Consider the following 18,847-nt stretch of genomic DNA (forward strand, 5'->3'; position numbering starts at 1 on the left):
TTGTGGAACCTACTGCTGCAGGTCTCCCTTGAAAAAGAGATCATTGATCTCAATGGGATTTTACCTGGATAAATAAAGGTTTTGAATTGAATTTGAATTGTAAGAAAGAGAGAAACTGATGAAATGTGAACCTAATCAAAGGTAAGGCAGAGTGAAACAAGTGTAACACAAAGACAGTGAGGATGACAGAGGGTGTCCCTCTCCCCTGCGCCCAACCCCCGTCTTTGACGTCACAGACCGAGACACACAAAACAAGCGTCTCTGCTGAGCTCCTCACTCGCTTTCCAACCGCATGCTCTCCAGCGCACACTCCCGCGTGCCCTCAGACACGGAGCAACACTTGCTTCGATACCCGCTCAGCCTTCAGCCGGTGTGCGTGGGAGTGCAATCATCTCTACACCAAAACATTGCACTCCAGCATCAAGAAAAGCCACTCTCACTCCTCGGGACTGAAACAAGCTCCTGTGAGTGATGCCTCATCCTGTGTGAGGCTGCCGACCGGGAGCACACGGGAGAAAAAGGAGAGCTCCGACTCGCAGCCCAGACCCCGACCCCGTCCCGAAACCAAAAAGCAGCAGATGTGACAGAGAAGGAGAGGCGGAGAGAAAGAAACACAATCCCCCCCCCCCACCCCTCCTTCCCTCATCTGGGAGAACAATAACCAGCTTTCAGTTGGAGAGGGTCAGCTTTTGTCCCTCTCCCCACGCTCCCACTGAAGAGCGAGGAGCAGACAGACGAGCTGACACATTGACCCGCTGCTTTGAGAGGAGGGGATCGCGCAAAGCAGTCACTGCGCTTGGAAAGATTTCATTCAGTACTTGGACAGCTCCTGAGCAACCAGCCGGCCGAGTGTTTCCATGAGTGTGTAGACAATATTGTTTTTGGTTCGGAGACTAAGACACCACAGATGGAGCCCCCGTGTTCGCTCCAACTCGGCCCCTGTGGCCCCTGTGGCCCCTCTCCATCCCTTGGATCGCAGAGCAGCACTGCCGGCTTCGAGCAGCTGGAGGAAAAGCAGCTCTTTGAGAAGTTTTGGAGGGGGACTTTCAAGGCTGTGGCCACCCCGCGAGCGGAGAGCGTCATTGTGGCCAGCATCACCGCACACAGGAGGGTGACCAAGTAAGTTCTCTACCTTTTCATCACAGTTAAGGAATACACACATCTTGGTATTACTCACACTTTTGAATTGTGTTGCTGCTTCAGTGTAAGCTGTCAAAGAAGGTCAAGCTTTTTTTTTTTGAGGTAGTAAATCTCCTTTGCTTTTACACAAAACAGGTGGTTGTAGAGGTTTTGTCAAGCAGGACACTGATGTTTGTTTGTAAGCAGTTTCCTAAATGTAGCCATGCCAGAATCACTGAACTCTATTGTCAACAACAGGACGGATCCTTGTTGTGTCAGACATTCCCTAGCATCCATCATATCACCCTGTGTTTGTCAAGAGACAGCTGTCCAGTTGACAACACTGAATTAAGATATCTAGGTGGCATAAAAGCATAATTTGAACAGCCTTTCCACGTCTATATATGTTATACTAGCTACTACATGTACACCTTGATATGTTTGTCTCTTCCAATCCAATCCTTTCTGATGAAAATATCTCAAAATATGTCTTTGGTGTTGATTTATCTCCACCCATTTGAATTATCTCCCTTTTTTGTTTTTGAATGCAGCTGGACATTTGACATACGGCCAAACACAGCTGGCATGGAGAGTGTGACGCTCAGTTAATTGTCCCTTTTAAAGGTCACATGGCGGCATCTAAATGCCTCTAATGTCACACTTGTCCCACTCTTTCCACTTGTGACATTGCTTTGTGACAGTCTCGGTTAAAGAAGTCACATGTCACGTGTTTTTCCCCCCTTTTCATCCATCCAACCAAAGGTTAGCCCGAGAAGAAATGAAAAATATCTGCTGCCCTTTCTCTTCTTCATCCATTCCTTTTAATCCCATCTTTGCTCCTTAGTGTGCAATCAACCATCAACTGCTGGCCTTGACAATTTGATCGATTGTGTCATGCACTGCTCTGCCTTTTTTGTCAAATACCATACCATTTTGGCAGTAATACAGAAAACGTAATGAGTGATCAAACAGGTACATCATTTAACACACTTGTGCGTTTGCGCATGCGTACTCACACGCCAAATGATGTAGCTTGCTTGGTTGACCTTTGGATGGTTTTGACACCCACTATCAACTTTCTCTTATGTGAAATTAGCTATGTTAATGAGGATTAGAATGGCCCATTTCATCCTACATCGGCACAGGCGGTGCAACACACTGAACCAGATAATGTGCGTTTAATGGGTTCAATTACAGCAGGGCCATAATGCTGCACATGGCCTGGTTATAAACTATTTTATAACCTTGCATGATATGACAAAAAATAACACTTTACTTGTAAGAATATGATAGAATATGACTTATTTAATCGTGCCCCCAGCTCAGCAATCTAACCAAATAACTACAGCCCTATTTTAAAAAGACAAAAACAACCATAACCTGGTACATAAGATGGAATCCATCGCATACTATTTAGGGAAACTGGCAAAAATCGAATTGAAAGAGAACAAATTAACACAGGAGAAAATTAGCTTCAATGTGGCTGGCCGCCATGAACTGAGCAGCCTTTTTTTGAAATAGCTGGAGACTCTGGAGCGGGGCCCAGCTGTCTCTTCAGCTTTAGATTTTTAAGGAAGGAAACTCTCCTCAAGTGGCATTGCCCCTGCATGGACTCCATCAGGGTGACAGTGACAATGATGGCGGCATGGTAGGGGCAGGCGGAGACTCAACATCCCCAGAGAGCAGACATAATGTTGCTAATTCGCCTGGGTCTGTTTTTAAGACGTGAGCAGACTCCTTCGTCCGCTTTTCCTCTGGGGTCCTGTCTCTTTGTACATTTGCTGAAATGCAGATGGACTTTTGGGTGATACAGATTGTAAATAATAAGTAAAACACAACAAGCAATACACACAGAGAATATAAATACAGGAGAGGACTCAAACTGTTGATTTTGTTCGAGCCGAGTGTGGCCGGGGAATGCTAAGACCATCAGATTGCATGGCCTACGGCTTGGTCCTCTTCCTCCTTCTCTCCGAGAGAAAGCATCATTATTCACCGTGGATAAGTGAGGGGATGAAGAACAATTGCAGTGAAAGTGAGAGGCCATTATCTTCAACAAGCAGAGAGGGAGAGAAGAGGGAAGACAGAGAGAAAGCCACAGAGAGATGTTTCATGTTCAATCAGCACGCGTCTTTCTCTTTTTGCACCGTCCTCACCCTTGCTTTCTGTTCTCCTCCTTCTGTCTCAGTACTGCTGAAATCAAAATGTTAGAGGCGCCAGTGAGCCACAGAGGAGTAATTAGAGTTTTGTTGTCCTCCCCTCTCTGTCCTCACTGTCTCCCCCCTCTTCAGGCCAGTCACTCAGTGCAGGGGAGGAGTTCACTGGCTCTGTGCAGCGGGGTGGGGCTCTGCTTAAAACCATTGACCCCTGCAAGCTGTTTTGTTCGTGGGGGGCTCCTAATTAAATATGCAGGCTGGCTAACTTTGGGTTGTGTGAGAGTGTGTTTGTGAGTGCATTCATGTTCTTCTGTACTGGAAATGTTTTTCAGAAACTGCAAGGGTTTTAAATGATGCTTTAAGCCTGTGTGTGTCTCCGTGCATGTGTGTGTATGTGTGGCTGCAATAAGTGGGGTATTGTCCAACTCAGTGGCAGATGGCAGGCTTGAGCGAATGCAATGCATGGGAGAAGGGAGAGTGTGTTTGTGTGTTTCAGGGGGGTTCAGGCCTCTTACCTCAGCAGATGCTGGTTTAACAAGGAAGAGGAAAAGGGTTTGGAGGGGCTTGTTCACTGACAGCACCAGTGGGAATATACAGCCGGGTGGACAAAAAAGCTGGATCACTAAAGCTGGAAAAAATGCATTCAACATGTTTGAAATGGTCTTTTAAATAATTGATAATTATAAGAAAACTTGTAAACATAGTTACAAAGTGCAGTAAAAAACAAAATAGTAAACAGTTATGGCTATTCTGAGATACTATGAATGGGGGTTCCAAAGCAGAAGGCACAGAGTGAAAAGTGACCTCGAGTAACAAAGCAAGTGGGTGGAACAACTAGGAGACCCCCGCCTGAGGATCTCAGTGGCTCATAAGGGATTAACAAATCAACAATTCCAGAGGCCTGGCCAAGCAAAGCCTTAAATGTACAAGGAACATCTTATAATCAATAAAAAGAAAAACACAGGGAGAAGATGCAGAGATTCAACAATGGGAATGATGGGATCTGATTTGAACAGTAGTCAAACTGAGAGGAAATAGGTTGAAGGAAGTATTATTGAACCACTCTAGTTGCTCAGTTTTTGAATGGCGAGGACTCCTTTTAGATAAGATGATTGTGAATGATGATTGATGTATTTACAGGAAACGCTGAGTCATCCAGCACTCACGGTCAGGGAAACAGCTGAGGAGCGAGGCTATATTTGCATTCTCAAAGGGCAAACAGCTGTATGTCATCGCCATAGATATGAAAATCAATACGGTCATCAAATGTGCGGCCTATTGGCAGCATGTGAATGGAAAACTCAAGAGAGCCCAGAATTCAGGGCTCAATTTAGCAGAATTCGGAAACTCTGGCGCAATTTTCTGAACTGCAACAACTATTGTCTCCCCATTGCACAGGAAAACTGTGTTCACAACTTTAGCACGTTTGGTAGGTCATTGTTGAGCTTCTACTCTTTGATGAATTGATAGTTTAGGTAATAATGTACCTTTTCTCTTTAACATAAGTTTGGCCGAAATGGTGGTTTGTTAACAATATATATGATTGTTTGACAGCTAGAGTTTTTGTCTCCTCAGAATTACTTATGTTGTCATTCTCAAAAAATGCTTTGGTGTCCACTCCCTGTTTAGGGATTTTGTCTGAATGTCTACGTCTGTGTTATAGCATGCTGGCAATTTCCCCCACATAAACACAAACAGACATAAAATGTTCTGAGAGTGAGAATAAATGAATTGAGGATAACATCAAGGAGAAGCAGTCAGAGCTCCCCCTGGGACATAGCGTCTCTCTCTTTCCTTCTCTCTGTGAGAATGACAAACATGATTTAGTGACGGACGAGGGGTTTGTCTGCCGTTATATATCTCTCTGTCTGCAACCCTACTCTTTTCATCGCTGAGTATCTTTACGCGACTTCTCTCCCTCGCCTCACATCAGTATTTCTCTACCTCTTTCTCTCTGTATCTTTTTATTTTGCGTAAACTCGCCCTCTCTGTGTCTGTGTGGTATTACTCAGAGCACACAGGAGGCGGCTGCTGAGGCATGCTGACAAGAGAGTAGGAGATGATACTCCCAGACTCCCCGGGCAGGAATAGGACTTATCACTGCAATGAATTCACATGTAATATGTATTCCAATGTAGCCAGTCCATTTGAATCAAACCATTTTCTTTGGCTTAACACATTAGACATCGTTCCAGTGTGTGTTTGCAGCAGGATGCATTTTGTATGTCAGCAGCTACAATAGAGAGGCTATTAGGTAAAGGTGGTTTATATTTGGCATTGTTTTCTGTATATCTGATACACAGTCACAGCATGTAGTTGCATTAGAAGGCATTTAAGAAATCCAAGATACAAAGGAAGTAAGCGGTGGAAAAGAACAGGAGGAAAAGAGAAACATTTACTTAATTGAAATTATTTTGGAAATGTTTCTTGAATACTTAAATCAAGATTAGACATATGCAATTTAACAAGAAATGTGCATCAAACAACAAACCCAGGTGTTTGACAGAAGGCTTGGTGTTTTTCATTTCCGAAAGGACATTGTAATGCAGAAGCTAAGACTAATACGACTGCTCATTTCTTGTTTGGCTGAAGATATGTTGGCTCATTAACAAATAGAGAGTGAGAGTAGTTTAAATCTTAATGATCAAGCATTTTTGAGGTTGATGGTTTGAAACTACCAAGATGTGTAGAACATCCTCAAATTCCCAAACAATACTGAATCACCCAGCTTTTTCAACTATACATTCAAAGTATTTCAAAACTTTTAACACAACTATCTACTGTAGTCAGCAAATGGTAGAAAATCAACATTTTCCTTTTTTCTGCACATATAAAGGAGTCATATTGTGTCAGTTATGTCCATTTTATACTGTAGCAATATGTATGCAATCTTTTTTTTTGTCAAATAACATTACTGTAGCTGACTTAGCCTACTCAGTATGCCGGTCACAGTAAAGCTGTAGATGCAAAACTGTTGAGTCTATAATAAACAAAGACCTTTTTTTACTTAGTAATTTAACTTTCCGTTTCTTAATAGAATACTATTTGATTTCTTCTTCAAAACTTGCATAGTCTTGCTTTACTAAGCCAGTATGTGTTGTATCACATAGTCTTGATGGGTTAAGGAAGAAAAATAATTGTATATCTGTCACATTAACTCACCAGACAGGCCATCGTAATTCTTAGTAGAAATGAAGGGATGCTGTTATTTATTCTACTGCAACGTCAACCTGCAGAGGCCAGTCTGCCAGACCGCTTTTACTTTTCTAATTAGAAACACTGCCACCATCTATATTCCTCTCTACCTGCAGGGTATTGCTGTACCAACTAGTCTAATCTCTTCCAAGTACTGCTGTGAAATAGAATACATAGCTAAAAAAAGTAAAGCTCTGTTGGCTGTGTTCTGATTTTGAATTAACAGAAAATATGACTTTGGAGCAGCTGTGGCTCAGGAGGTAAATGGTCGTGCACCAATTGAACGGTTGGAGGTTTAATCCTCAGCCCCAGCAGTCTAAGGGTCTAACGGCAAGATACCTGACCCAACGTGCTTGTGTAAAAGTGCTTTGAGGGGTCTCAAAAGACTGTACAATTTACCATCATTCTGTCTAATTTCGAAATATCACCCTGTTCTCATCATGACAAAGGTACTGTGAGACATTACTCGAGCTATAATGACACTCCGTTTGTTTCCAGGAGACGATATTGCACTTGACTGCTAACTTGTAATGGATGGTCGATATTGCCAGGAGGGTAAAAAAAGCTTCAGAATTCTCTGTGATTTTTTTAATAACTCCATCATTTTCTTTGTTGTTCTAATAGGCTGTTGCTTGCTCTGGGTTATGCGAAGGAGCTTCTTTGAACCCTTCTACACACACACACACACACAATAAACTGTTTATATAGTGTGTGTATATATTTATACATTTGATTATTAGTACTGTGTTCAATGGTTGAGTGCATCTAAACCCCTAAAGGCATCAACATGCTGGCAACGAAGAGGAACATATCTTAATGGGAACCACACATGAACTCTCTTTTTATGATGTTCATTGTGTTATTGTCTTCATGCCAGGCATGCAGCAGAAAGGCACTATTTAGCAGCTGAAGGTCAAAGAAGATCAAAGAAAACCTTTTAATTTGTTCAGCAAGACATTTTAAAGAATTGATTATCATAGCGAAAATAAACAAAAGCAATGGACAAATGTTTTAATATAAAGACACTTTGCTAGAAGAAAGCACATCTGAAATTTGTTCGGCAAAAATATGGCATTTTGTTTTTAAACATACCTTGAAAAGGTAAATCTTTATTGTAGTTGCCTATTAATTACCTTAACCCTCATCCCAGAAAAGTGAGGACTTCACTTGGGAGGATTTCCTGTTCTCATGAGGATATTTGGTTCTTATAGAAGCATATACATCAGAATTATGTGCAGGCACCTACCTATAAGAACATATATGGTCATGCACATATGGAGACTGACACATTGCCCATGGGGGGGGGTGATAATTCCTCCAGAGCTGAACAGCAACAGCAGCATTTTCGAGGATGAAAGCAAAGAGCTGAGAGTTAACCCTTTCCTTCAAACATCAGCTCAAAGCTGCTGTGAAAGTTCCCCCTCAGGGATCACAGCTCCAAGCCAAAAGTCCACCTTAGAGGGGAAAATGCCACACACTGTGAAGGCTCATATCCTGAGTAGCACATTTTCATGTGCAACATATTCTTGCAGTTGAGGTTTCATATCCAAGTTTAGAGGATACAAACGTCAACATGTGATCCTATCTGGCATCCCCGACCATTTTGAAGCAAAATGACATCATTATATTGTGGATTAATTCCACCTAATCACACTAGTAATCCCTTGCTTTGCATCTGGTTCATATCGTGAGTGGTGCAGGGGTCAGACTTTAATTCAGGGATGTGGTCATCCGGCTGTTTTTTTTTTTTAAACAAACAGGTAACCTCTACTGTAGGGATCACCAACTACATTTGTCCAAGGGCCAAAATGTGTCCAATAGACACTATCGCGGGCCAACGATTTTTATATAGCCCAGAAAGGGGGGGGGGGGGGGGGGGGGGGGGGGGGGGGGGGGGGGGTTGCTAGTGGAGCACGCTCAGGTAGTGTGGACCGCATAAAGCTTAGCAGACTCTTCACGCTAACGAAGGATCACTTCTAGGCAGGGTTGGGAGGGTTATTTTGTAAATGTAATCAGTTACTGAATACATACTCTGAAAGTATCAGAATACAGTTACGTATTCAGATTACTTTTAGAATACTTTTGGAATACTTTCTTTTTCCATAACAGATGGGTATGTTTTGGTGAACAGGAGACACGTATTTTACTGTTTTAATGGCTTATCAAGAACTCAAACACAACATCTTGGCGTCATTCTGGACAGCTCTCTCTCTCTGCACCCCACATCAAAAACATCACCCGGATTGCATTCTTTGTACTGTCTTAAAACCTTTCCTTGGAATATGTTATGAATTGTAAGGTGTCCTTGGGTGCTTTGAAAGGCGCCCCTAAATAGAATAAATTATCATTATTATTATCTGAAACGATGTAATAACTTTTTTCAGTCACTTGCCCCATGCATTCAGCAGCAGCAGGCCATTCACTTTGATTTGATCCCGTTATGAAATGTCATAATTTCGACAATAAAGAAATGCTACATAAACGTTATCTTGCACATTTTATCCAACCATCTCCGTTTCTAACTTTCAATATATTTTAAGAGATCTCTCTCTCATCTGCGTGCGGGGGCGGGGCCTCACAGACGCTGCATCTCTCTCGCTCACAGACATGCTGCAGCGCTGTGCAGTGTGCACACAGTTCTGCCGGTAATGAATATTACATTTTGTGAGGAAACTTTTCCACCAATAATTCCAATAAGTATTCCAAAATGTATTCACTTCAGGTTTACGAAAGTAACTGTAATCAGATTACTCGTTTTTCAAATGTAACGCCAGCTGAATACAGTTAGCCTACTTGATTTTTGTATTCTGATTACGTAACGCCGTTACATGTATTCCGTTACAACCCAACCCTGCTTCTAGGCTACTGTCCCGCAGCTCCTGCCTCTCTGTTGGACTCTGTCGCAGCGGGGCTGCTGCTGTGGTGCGGAGCGCACAAAGCAGACTCTTCACAACGAAGGATCACTTCTTCTTCAAGGCAGGGAAGGTTTCGCAGTACGCAGTCTACTGTCCTGCAGCTGCTGCCTCTCTGTTGGATTCCGGTACTGCACCTTACTCACGAGACGTTGTAAAAAAAAAAAATGGGTGGGGGGCGAACGCAGTAACCACTCCACCAACGCCACCCCCGTCCTGCGGGCCGGATGAGAATGTCTGGCGGGCCGGATGTGGCCCGCGGGCCGCCAGTTGGTGGTCACTAGGGGTGGGCGATACCACAAAATCTGGATTCGATCCGATACCAAGTATTTCAGGGGCCAGTATCGCCGATACCGATATCGATACCGATACTTTTTTTAATGAAAAGCGTCTTATGTACTTTCATATAGGGGAGAGCTACATGACATGAGTTTTGAGCTGAAATCATCATAAATAGACTAAATCTGAATTCATTTTCATGAATAAAGACAGGACAGTTTTTATAGACAAATACACGTTTTACTTTTGCAAATTTAAAGTGCAAACATGAAAAATAACAATACAAAGTGGCCAAAGTAGCGAACTGTCTTCTTGCACACATCACAGTTCGCTAAGTTTTAATGGCCAGTTGTGAAATTGCTCCACACAACGCTGCTCTTTCTCTCAGCCATCATGCGCGTGTGTGTGTTGCACTCGCGAGTCGCTGGCTGCTGCTGTCCTGCCCTGCTGGCTGCTGTCAGTCAGCTTGATAATCGGCGTTCAGGCAGGGAGCCTCGAGGAGAAGAGGACAGCAGTGGAGAGAGAAGAAAAGAGCATATACTTGTGTTCGTCTGCACATAGTTTTTTGAAGAAATTGACGAGTAGAGGAGACGAGAAAAAAAGTATAACAGTATCGATCCTATTGGCTCTAGTATCGATATTTTGAAACGTAACGTAATATCGGACGTATCGATATTTTGGGATCGATCCGCCCACCCCTAGTGGTCACTACTGTCTTAATTTACCATCAAGTTCCCTTTGGTTAATATACGTAAAATAGCTCTACCCTTACTGTACACTATGTGCTATTCTTTTTCCTACGAATTTTCTTGATATAAAATATATTTTATACTACAATAAAAGGGTCGTCTTTCTGTATTATCCCAAATTAAAATGTAACCAAAGTAAAAGAAGGTTTTAGAACAAATATCTTAATAGCTTGGTTTCACGTGACGTCACACCGTTGCGTTCCTTTGGCGCGAAATTCCATTGGAGGTCAGGAAGTAATTTTCTACAGAGGATCTAGCTGCTGTTACCATTGTGAAAATGCCGGTGTGTTGTGTAGTTTACGGTTGTTCCAATCGATCCGGCCGAGAGAAAAACAAGAGGTTTTACCGAGTGCCGAAGGTTGTCGTCCATAAAGCTGAGCAATTTAAGAAGCTAACCGAAGAACGCCGGAAAAAATGGCTTTCAAACCTACATCTGCGGTCGGGAGGAGCAGAGCCGTCTAATGCACGGGTCTGCAGCGACCACTTCATCAGAGGTATTAGATAACTTGGTTTTTGTGGCTTTGTTTAGGTATTATTGGGTTGTGGTTAAATGCGTATTTACTTAGTAATACTGATCATGTTTAAGTTACCTGTAGTCTAATATGGACTTTGTTGGGACTTTTTAGGGTGCCCTAGCGTTTTGGGTGACGTTGAGTCGGTAGACTGGGCTCCCACTGTTAGCCTCGGTTACCACACAACAAGTAAGCCCAGATCAGAGGCATCTCTTCGACGAGAGCAGAGGATGGAGCTCAAGGAAGACCAACAAAGACAATCAGAATGTGCAGAGGCTTTGTTGGATCTCCTGCAGACAACCGAGAGCCCAGAACCGACGCAGCCCCCGTCTGACAGCCCACAAACCAGAGGACACCAGTGGGATATTAAATGACCAACAAGGTAAATTAACCAGCAGCATTATTATTAAATATTACAAATCTGATTGTCAGAAAATCAATGCAAACTTTGAATTAGGTTTAGAAAATAGAGCACTAATTTGAGAATCTGCAATAATTGGAACAGAGAACTTGCATGTCTGTAAAAAGGTTGTCAAAAAGATCCATCCATCCATCTTCTCCCGCTTATCCGTGGTCGGGTCGCGGGGGTAGCAAAAAGATAACTTCACAAAAATTCACATTCATATTTGACTATTTTAAATAACTAATTATGCTTGCTACTGCTATATTGTATGCAGATGCAGGATGCCAGACTGATTTAACGATGGAGGACATCGAGAGGATGGAGGATGTTCTGAGACAGAACACAACAGAGCTGGGAGATCTTCGGACAAAGGCACTGGACACAAAGTTCAACCAGGAGTCCTTTGAGAACAACGAAGAGAAAACAAAGTTTTACACCGGGCTCCCCAACTTCTTAGTTTTACTTCAGGTTTTTCAACTGTGCGAGCCCTACATTACCTGTGGCCCTATGTCTGTGCTCTCCAAATTTGAACAGTTCATTTTAGTTTTGCTGAGGCTGAGACTAAATCTCCCTCTGAAAGATTTGGCTTTCAGGTTCAACATCTCTCTCTCTCCACTGCTTCTAGAATTTGGCATAAGTTAATTGACATACTTCACGAGAGTACAGAATTTATAATTGAGTGGCCAGAGCGACATGTACTTCAAGCTACAATGCCAATGGGATTCAGACAGGCATTTGGATGTAGAGTTGCTGTGATTGTTGACTGTTTTGAAGTTTTTATTGAGAGGCCCTCTAATTTACTAGCTAGAGCACAAACATGGTCCAACTACAAGCATCACCATACTGTTAAATGTCTGATTGGTGTTGCTCCCCAAGGCTATGTTACCTACATATCTTGTGCCTGGGGAGGAAGAGTTAGTGATAAATAGATCACAATACAGAGTGGGCTCCTAAAAAACCTGTTACCTGGAGATATTGTCCTAGCAGACCGTGGGTTCGATATTGCCGATAGTGTGGGATTTTACTGTGCTTCACTAAAGATGCCTGCATTCACCAGGGGGAAAAGTCAGCTGTCAGCATACGAGGTGGAAGAGACAAGAAAAATAGCTAATGTGCGTATTCATGTTGAAAGAGTCATAGGATTAGTCAGAAGAAAATATCAGATTCTGCAAAGCAGGGCTGTGCCCATAGAGCACATGCTAACAAAACCAGGTGAGGCACTAGCATTAATTGACAAGATTGGGGTTATTTGCTGTGCTTTGTCTAATCTGTCAGTGTGTCGTCCCATTGGAGTAAAGTCATGGAGCTGTAGTCTTGTAAATAAGAAACCATGTATTATTCAGTATCATTTAATCTTTTCAGTAAACATCTTTTTGTGTTCAAACATCTTGTGTTCAAGTCTTTTCAGTAAACATCTTTTTGTGTTGAAAATTGTGTAGCCCTACTCAATATACAACTTTCATCTACATTCAGGCTTAATTCATTCAACAATATTCTAGAGATGACAATTGGTCTGGTGACGCTCCCATGTATGGCCATTGAGGGTTATTGTAAATGTAAATAAGAAACCATGTATTATTCAGTCTTAGTATCATTTAATCTTTTCAGTAAACATCTTTTTTACAATAGCAATATATCACACAGCCCTACTTCCTCTAGTGAGTGTGGTCAGTGAATATGAAGGTGCTGTAATGCAGGTTAAAGAGCTGCCACTGTGCAAATGTTACGTTCCCTTGTAAATATAGGGGTACAAAGGGAAGTAGCGACACACAACATAACCGGCCGAGAGAAAAAGGAGAGGAAACTGATCTCTGACGCCATAAAGTGGTCTTTTAATTAACACAACGAAAAAGGGCTCACCAGCCAACTTGTCAAACAAAGCTTAAGATAAGGGGAGAGCGACTGCAACCTTCCTCATGTCCTATATGGAGGCGCTGATTGGAGATTGGGAGCACCTGGGGAGATCAGAGGGAGAGAGAAAAAGACACCCACACACACCCAAACACCAGCACCCACTACGGCACGTAATAATAATGCAACAAGGAGAGAACCACAACTTCCGGGACCAGGACAGACCACAGGTGCTGGTAATCACGCCTTCTCTCCCTCCTGATCATCTTGCAACTGAAACTGAAAAATGGAACAGCAGACAGGGAGAGGAGGCTTTTAGTCACCTGATAGTTATGCACTAACATGTTCTTGTGGAAAAAAATGAGCACACCAACTCTTTATGACTTTTACCTTTCCCCTTGTAAGTTGCTGTCCCAACACTTCAGGGAGAACACATAGTCTGAAGAAACGCTCAACTCTGGGAATGATGTTGTCCCACAGGTCCACATCACGCACAATTCTCTCTACAAAGAGGTCATTTTTAGTCCAGACAACAAAGTCGCAGTAGTCAACATCAACGAGGTGGAGCTGAGCCTGTATTTGATGGTAGTAGGCATGTCTCCTGTCCAGCTTCACAGTGCCCCCATCGTTGACGAGACAGAAGCCCTGTTCTCCAGCACACAGGCGAAGATTGGCCTCCTCTTGTTTGCTGTGTGGGCACTAAAAGTTCAATGAAAAGAAAAGTAATATATTGTACTGTAAATAAGTGTCTGCAGCTCAAAATGTATTGGGAGAGGATCCCCAGACTCAGGATCACGTCACAATCCTATACTTACCCGCTTTACTGTAGCACAATACTGAACAAATAACTTACCTTTATCTCACAGATACCAGTTCCATGGCAGGTGCACGTGACACATCCCGTGTATGGCCATTGAGTGTTCAGCCAAAGCCCGCTGTCTTTACAGCTGAAACCCTGGTGGTGCAGACTTTGTACTCCTTCATACTGCTTTCGGGCAGTTGCCTCGTATTTGCATCCATACCTGACACACACACACACACACACATTTATTCTGTATTTGTATGCATTGAATATTTTGTGAATCATGTTTTGTAATGATAATGAATTTAGTTATAAGTTACTTGTACTGTAACTTACTGATATACGTGATATAATCAGCGTATACCACGGGTAGAATTGTAAGTTACTTTTCACAACAAGTCGGTATCCCTCCGCGTCTGAGAAAAACTGTATACAGTTTGCTTTTCTGATTGGCTCCCTAATCCCTAATAAATACCTTGTTGCAGCTGTAGAGAACTTATATGCCTCTGGGTAGCATATGGACTTGATCAAGGACTTTGATGGCTGTGCAAGACTAGTCTGTAGAACCTGCTTCAGTCTTGAGGCTGTGATCCTTCCTGCTCTTTGGCTAAACCATATTGCTGATAAGCTCTGGTTTCTGGTCTCCTCCTCTACTGCCTGGACCTGTGGCTGTGTCAGCTCTTCCTGTCTGAAGTCCTGGCATGCATTCTGCAACTCTGTTGGGGATAGCTGTAGCATCTCTGGTGTCCTATACTGAGGTAGTGGTTTAGGTAGCTTGCTCACAGATTTAGGGACAAATTCTCTGTAATATGGTTCCCTGGACATCAGTGCAGCACTTCTTGGGGAATTTCTGCTCAAAGTCTTGAAAAACTGCATATACCTCTCTGATCCTCGCTCCAATTTTGAACCCTGGACTGTGGGACGCTGAAATGTGTGCTTCTCACCTGTCCTTCCAGCAATGGCATCATCCAGTTTTTGCTTTTTGGATTTTGCGGATGAAAAGTCTATCATCGCAACTGGAGCAGCAGGAATCTGCACATGTGAGAGACAGACAGTGTAACAGTGTAACAATGAGACAGGCAAGGACGGCATGAACAGCTGACTGACCACTGGGGTCTGAATACCTTTTTGACACTTGCACTTCTCAGTGGTGCAGGATGCAGTCTCTCTCATCTTCACACCTGCTTCGATTGCAAACAGAACTGCTCCAACATGTGAGCAGGATTCTGACAAACTGTATAGACAGAGACATACTAGAATAACTAGATTGATCGTAAAAGCTAGTAATGGTATAACATGAATATTATAGCAGGCATTATTTTGTCTGAGCTTAAGTGTTGTGTCAAATATGCTTTGGGTTGGGATATTTATTTTATGACTTACCCAGCCATACAGTTACAGTGTGCTGTAACAACCTCTCCATCTTCTTTAGCTACAATCCACGTTTTTAATGGTGTTTCTCCAGACCTCTGGGAATGGTTGACCTACACAATTGAAGCTCCAGTTCACAACTTGCGAGTTGGTAACATACATTTAACAACATCACAAGGAACACATAACCAGATGGTCTTGGTAAAGAGGTTGTTTTTAATATTAACCTCAACATAGAGTGATATAAACAACGTGCAGGCTGTTCAAAGGCTCTGAGCTGTCTATACACACAAAACACAATATATCCTAAGCTAAACACATACACATAACAAACATACACATATATACACACACAACACACTCACAGGCCAGTTAATGCTGAAGGCAAGGCGACAGCCGTAACCCTGCCTTACATGAGTCCATGTAGCTAAAGTTAGCTAGCTAGATGTCTCCTAATAATGCTACTTAGAGGTAAGAAGGTATAGGTAGTTAACACTCACCCGGGCAAAAACAAGGCGACATTTGTTTAATGCCTCTTTGGTGCCGAGGTCATTCACCCATCCACACACGAAGTAGTTGAAAGCTTCCAGGCTTTTATACGCTTTCATCTGGCTAGCCGTGTAGTAGGAGGTATGAAGGACGAGGTAGCTGGTGATATCCATCGCCTCGACAGCGGGCAAATCGGATAAATCACGAGAAAAGTCGTTTTTTTTCAGCTGATACGGATCGTATCCGATGTGTGCTGTGATTTTTTCACGATATCTGCGGCGTGCAGGTTCATTTAATTGTTTGACATAGTCGGTGTCCTCCATGATTCCTGCGTTGATGAATGATTGCGTTTTCACTTCCTGACCTCCACTTGAATTTCGCGCGTCATAGAAGTCACGTGACAAGCTATACTCCAAATTATATTATTAAAAGTAAATATATTTACTTTATGAGAAAAGTTCCTTACAGTGTAAACATATGTAATACTATTCATTTAATGGAATACAAATACAATTATTAAAACAAGCAGAGTAATAGACTTAATTTTAAATGTTGTATTAAAGGTGTAGTTAACTGCATAACTCATTCTAATAATGACTCCATAGTTACCTCATTTGGCAATGAGATTGAACATTTAAAAGAAAAAACATGTCATTGTCAACAAATTCAACACGTTTTTTAAGCTCATCATACATTTTGCATGTAACACTTGACAGGACACCAAAAGTGATGTAGAATTATAACCTTCTTGTATGCTTCTAAATTGCAATACAGTGGTTCATCAGCATCAGTAAAATAATAGGCGAGAATGTATTCTGTCAAGCTGTAGAGAGAGTTGTTCTGCTCTGATGGCAGAGGGGTTAACCAATTTAGTTTGAACTTGTGTTGTTATGCCTGAATTAGTTTAATTCCATAATCATAACAGTGAGGACAAAAAAACACAAGCCCTGCTTAAAAATGACTGTCTTGTTCATTTAAATGAAATCTGTTCATGTATAAAATGAACTACTGCAGTGTGTATCTGTACAGCAGCCCCAGTGAGATGATAGTGAACTGTTCATGAACTTGTCATGAAAAGTTCATGGAATATCAGTGAACCATATTCATGAACAGCTAATAAACAGCTCATAACAAAGTTGATGAACTGTTCATGAAATTTGCATGAACATTAAATGGCACTAGGGCAGTTCATGAACTACTCATGAAACTCCTGTGCTGGAATGGTTCATGAACAATTCATGGAATATGGTTTTAGGCAGGTTCATGAACAATTCATGAAATGGAGTTTTCAGTGAGTGTGTAGGGATATTCAGTATTCAACCAAGAACATTTCAAGAATTGTTCATAACAACTTCATGAACAGTTCATGAACAGTTAATACCCAGTCACTGAATATAATTCAATGGCTGGCTATGAACTGTTCATGAACTGTTCATGAACCGTTCATGTACATGAACTGTTCATGAACCATTGACTGTGGGTCAATTAGCAACCATAGAAAACAACAATTATATCACAATGGAACTTTACTCAAATTAACAAACAAACATACATGTATACAGGTGGAGCACTACAATTAATCCTATCACTATTTGAAGCACAGTTATTGACACTCAGCTGCACAAAAAAATTGGTTACGTGTCCCAAAAGCTTGGGTACCACAGCAACAATAAATGATTTCTGTAGAAAACAGAAAAGTGCAGCAGCAATAATTATACACAGGATCCGGTTGATCGTCTGGATTGCTTCTTATTCAAAATTCAAAGTACACAGTTACATTCAAATAGCTGTACTTTACAAACATCACATTTCCGTTATCCGTCTGTCACAGTCAATTACTGTATCTCAAGGAGAAATTCAACATAGTCAATATAAACACATAACGCTATCAAATAATACTTTCTATCAATATATCTATCTTTACCAAATATAACATATTATGGAGATCACAAAAATACACTGTCAATGTTAATAAACAAAAAACAAGGCAATGTGCCTGCAAGACTTCACTCAGGTAAACTAAACATATTACCCGTGCGCAGCAGCTAACCTGCCGCGAGCCTTCGCTCAGGTCACATTTACCCAGGCGTGGCTGAAGCCCGCGAAAATGGCATCTATTGTTGCCGACAGTTTAGTATTTTTAAAATACCGTTACTATGTCAAACATGCTCAAACCTTTCTGACACACTCTCCTAAACATCTCCAACATCATATCTAATTCACACAAGTTAACATCGATCATTTTCATCATGTACTGACCTGTAGAAAACAGAAAAGTGCAGCAGCAATAATTATACACAGGATCCGGTTGATCGTCTGGATTACTTCTGAGGAGGGGGCGGAAGTGTCCCCCCTAAAATAACCCAGATGTCACCACTCGCCTGCCAAAGGTTCCACCTTGGCGCTACTTACTCGTACTGCTTCTCAAACAGCACAGATAAACCATAAAAGGATATGAATGTCACCAAAATAAATACAGAAAATGTTCAGTTTTAAATTCACTATTGTTTTGTTTTAAGATTAAACGTTTTAAAAAATAAAGAAATGTTCAAATAGTAGATGAAGAGGTCTTTAAAATCATCACACTGATCATCAAAAGTTCATAAAATGCTCATGAATACTCAAAAATATTCTGAACTTGCCACAATCATCCAAAATTCATGAAATGCTCATAGTCATGAAAAGTTCATGAAATGCTCATGCAAACTTTTTGGGGTTTTAATTATAATTTTGTGATTGGCTGGATCATGAAAAGTTCATGAATTGCTCATAAAAGTCTGTCATGAGCAAAACAGGAACTTTATATGAATGAACAATGTTCATACAAATTTCATGAACTGCTCTTTAAAATGGTTCATGAGCATTTTAAGAATGTTGGTTCATGAACATGACAAGTGAACATATAATGAGTTCATGAATGTTTCATGAGTGCTCATGAACAGCTCATAAAGTCATGAACTCCATCTCACAGGGGCCTGCTTGCACTTAGAGTACTTTATGTTAAAACCC

At 41.7% G+C, this 18,847-nt stretch overlaps 1 protein-coding gene across 1 annotated transcript in view; it reads left to right on the forward strand.

Annotated features, from left to right (window-relative positions):
- Nucleotides 1-295: 295 nt before the first annotated feature.
- srrm4 (serine/arginine repetitive matrix 4) overlaps nucleotides 296-18,847 on the forward strand; it is a 99,693-nt gene continuing 81,141 nt past the window's right edge. The window contains exon 1 of the mRNA XM_034225334.1: nucleotides 296-1,119. Coding sequence (XP_034081225.1) covers nucleotides 908-1,119 — 212 coding nt within the window. The 5' untranslated portion in view covers nucleotides 296-907. The remainder of the gene's footprint in view (nucleotides 1,120-18,847) is intronic.

This window comes from Gymnodraco acuticeps, unplaced genomic scaffold (genome assembly GCF_902827175.1).
Source record: "Gymnodraco acuticeps unplaced genomic scaffold, fGymAcu1.1, whole genome shotgun sequence".
In the NCBI taxonomy this organism is placed as follows: Eukaryota; Metazoa; Chordata; class Actinopteri; order Perciformes; family Bathydraconidae; genus Gymnodraco; species Gymnodraco acuticeps.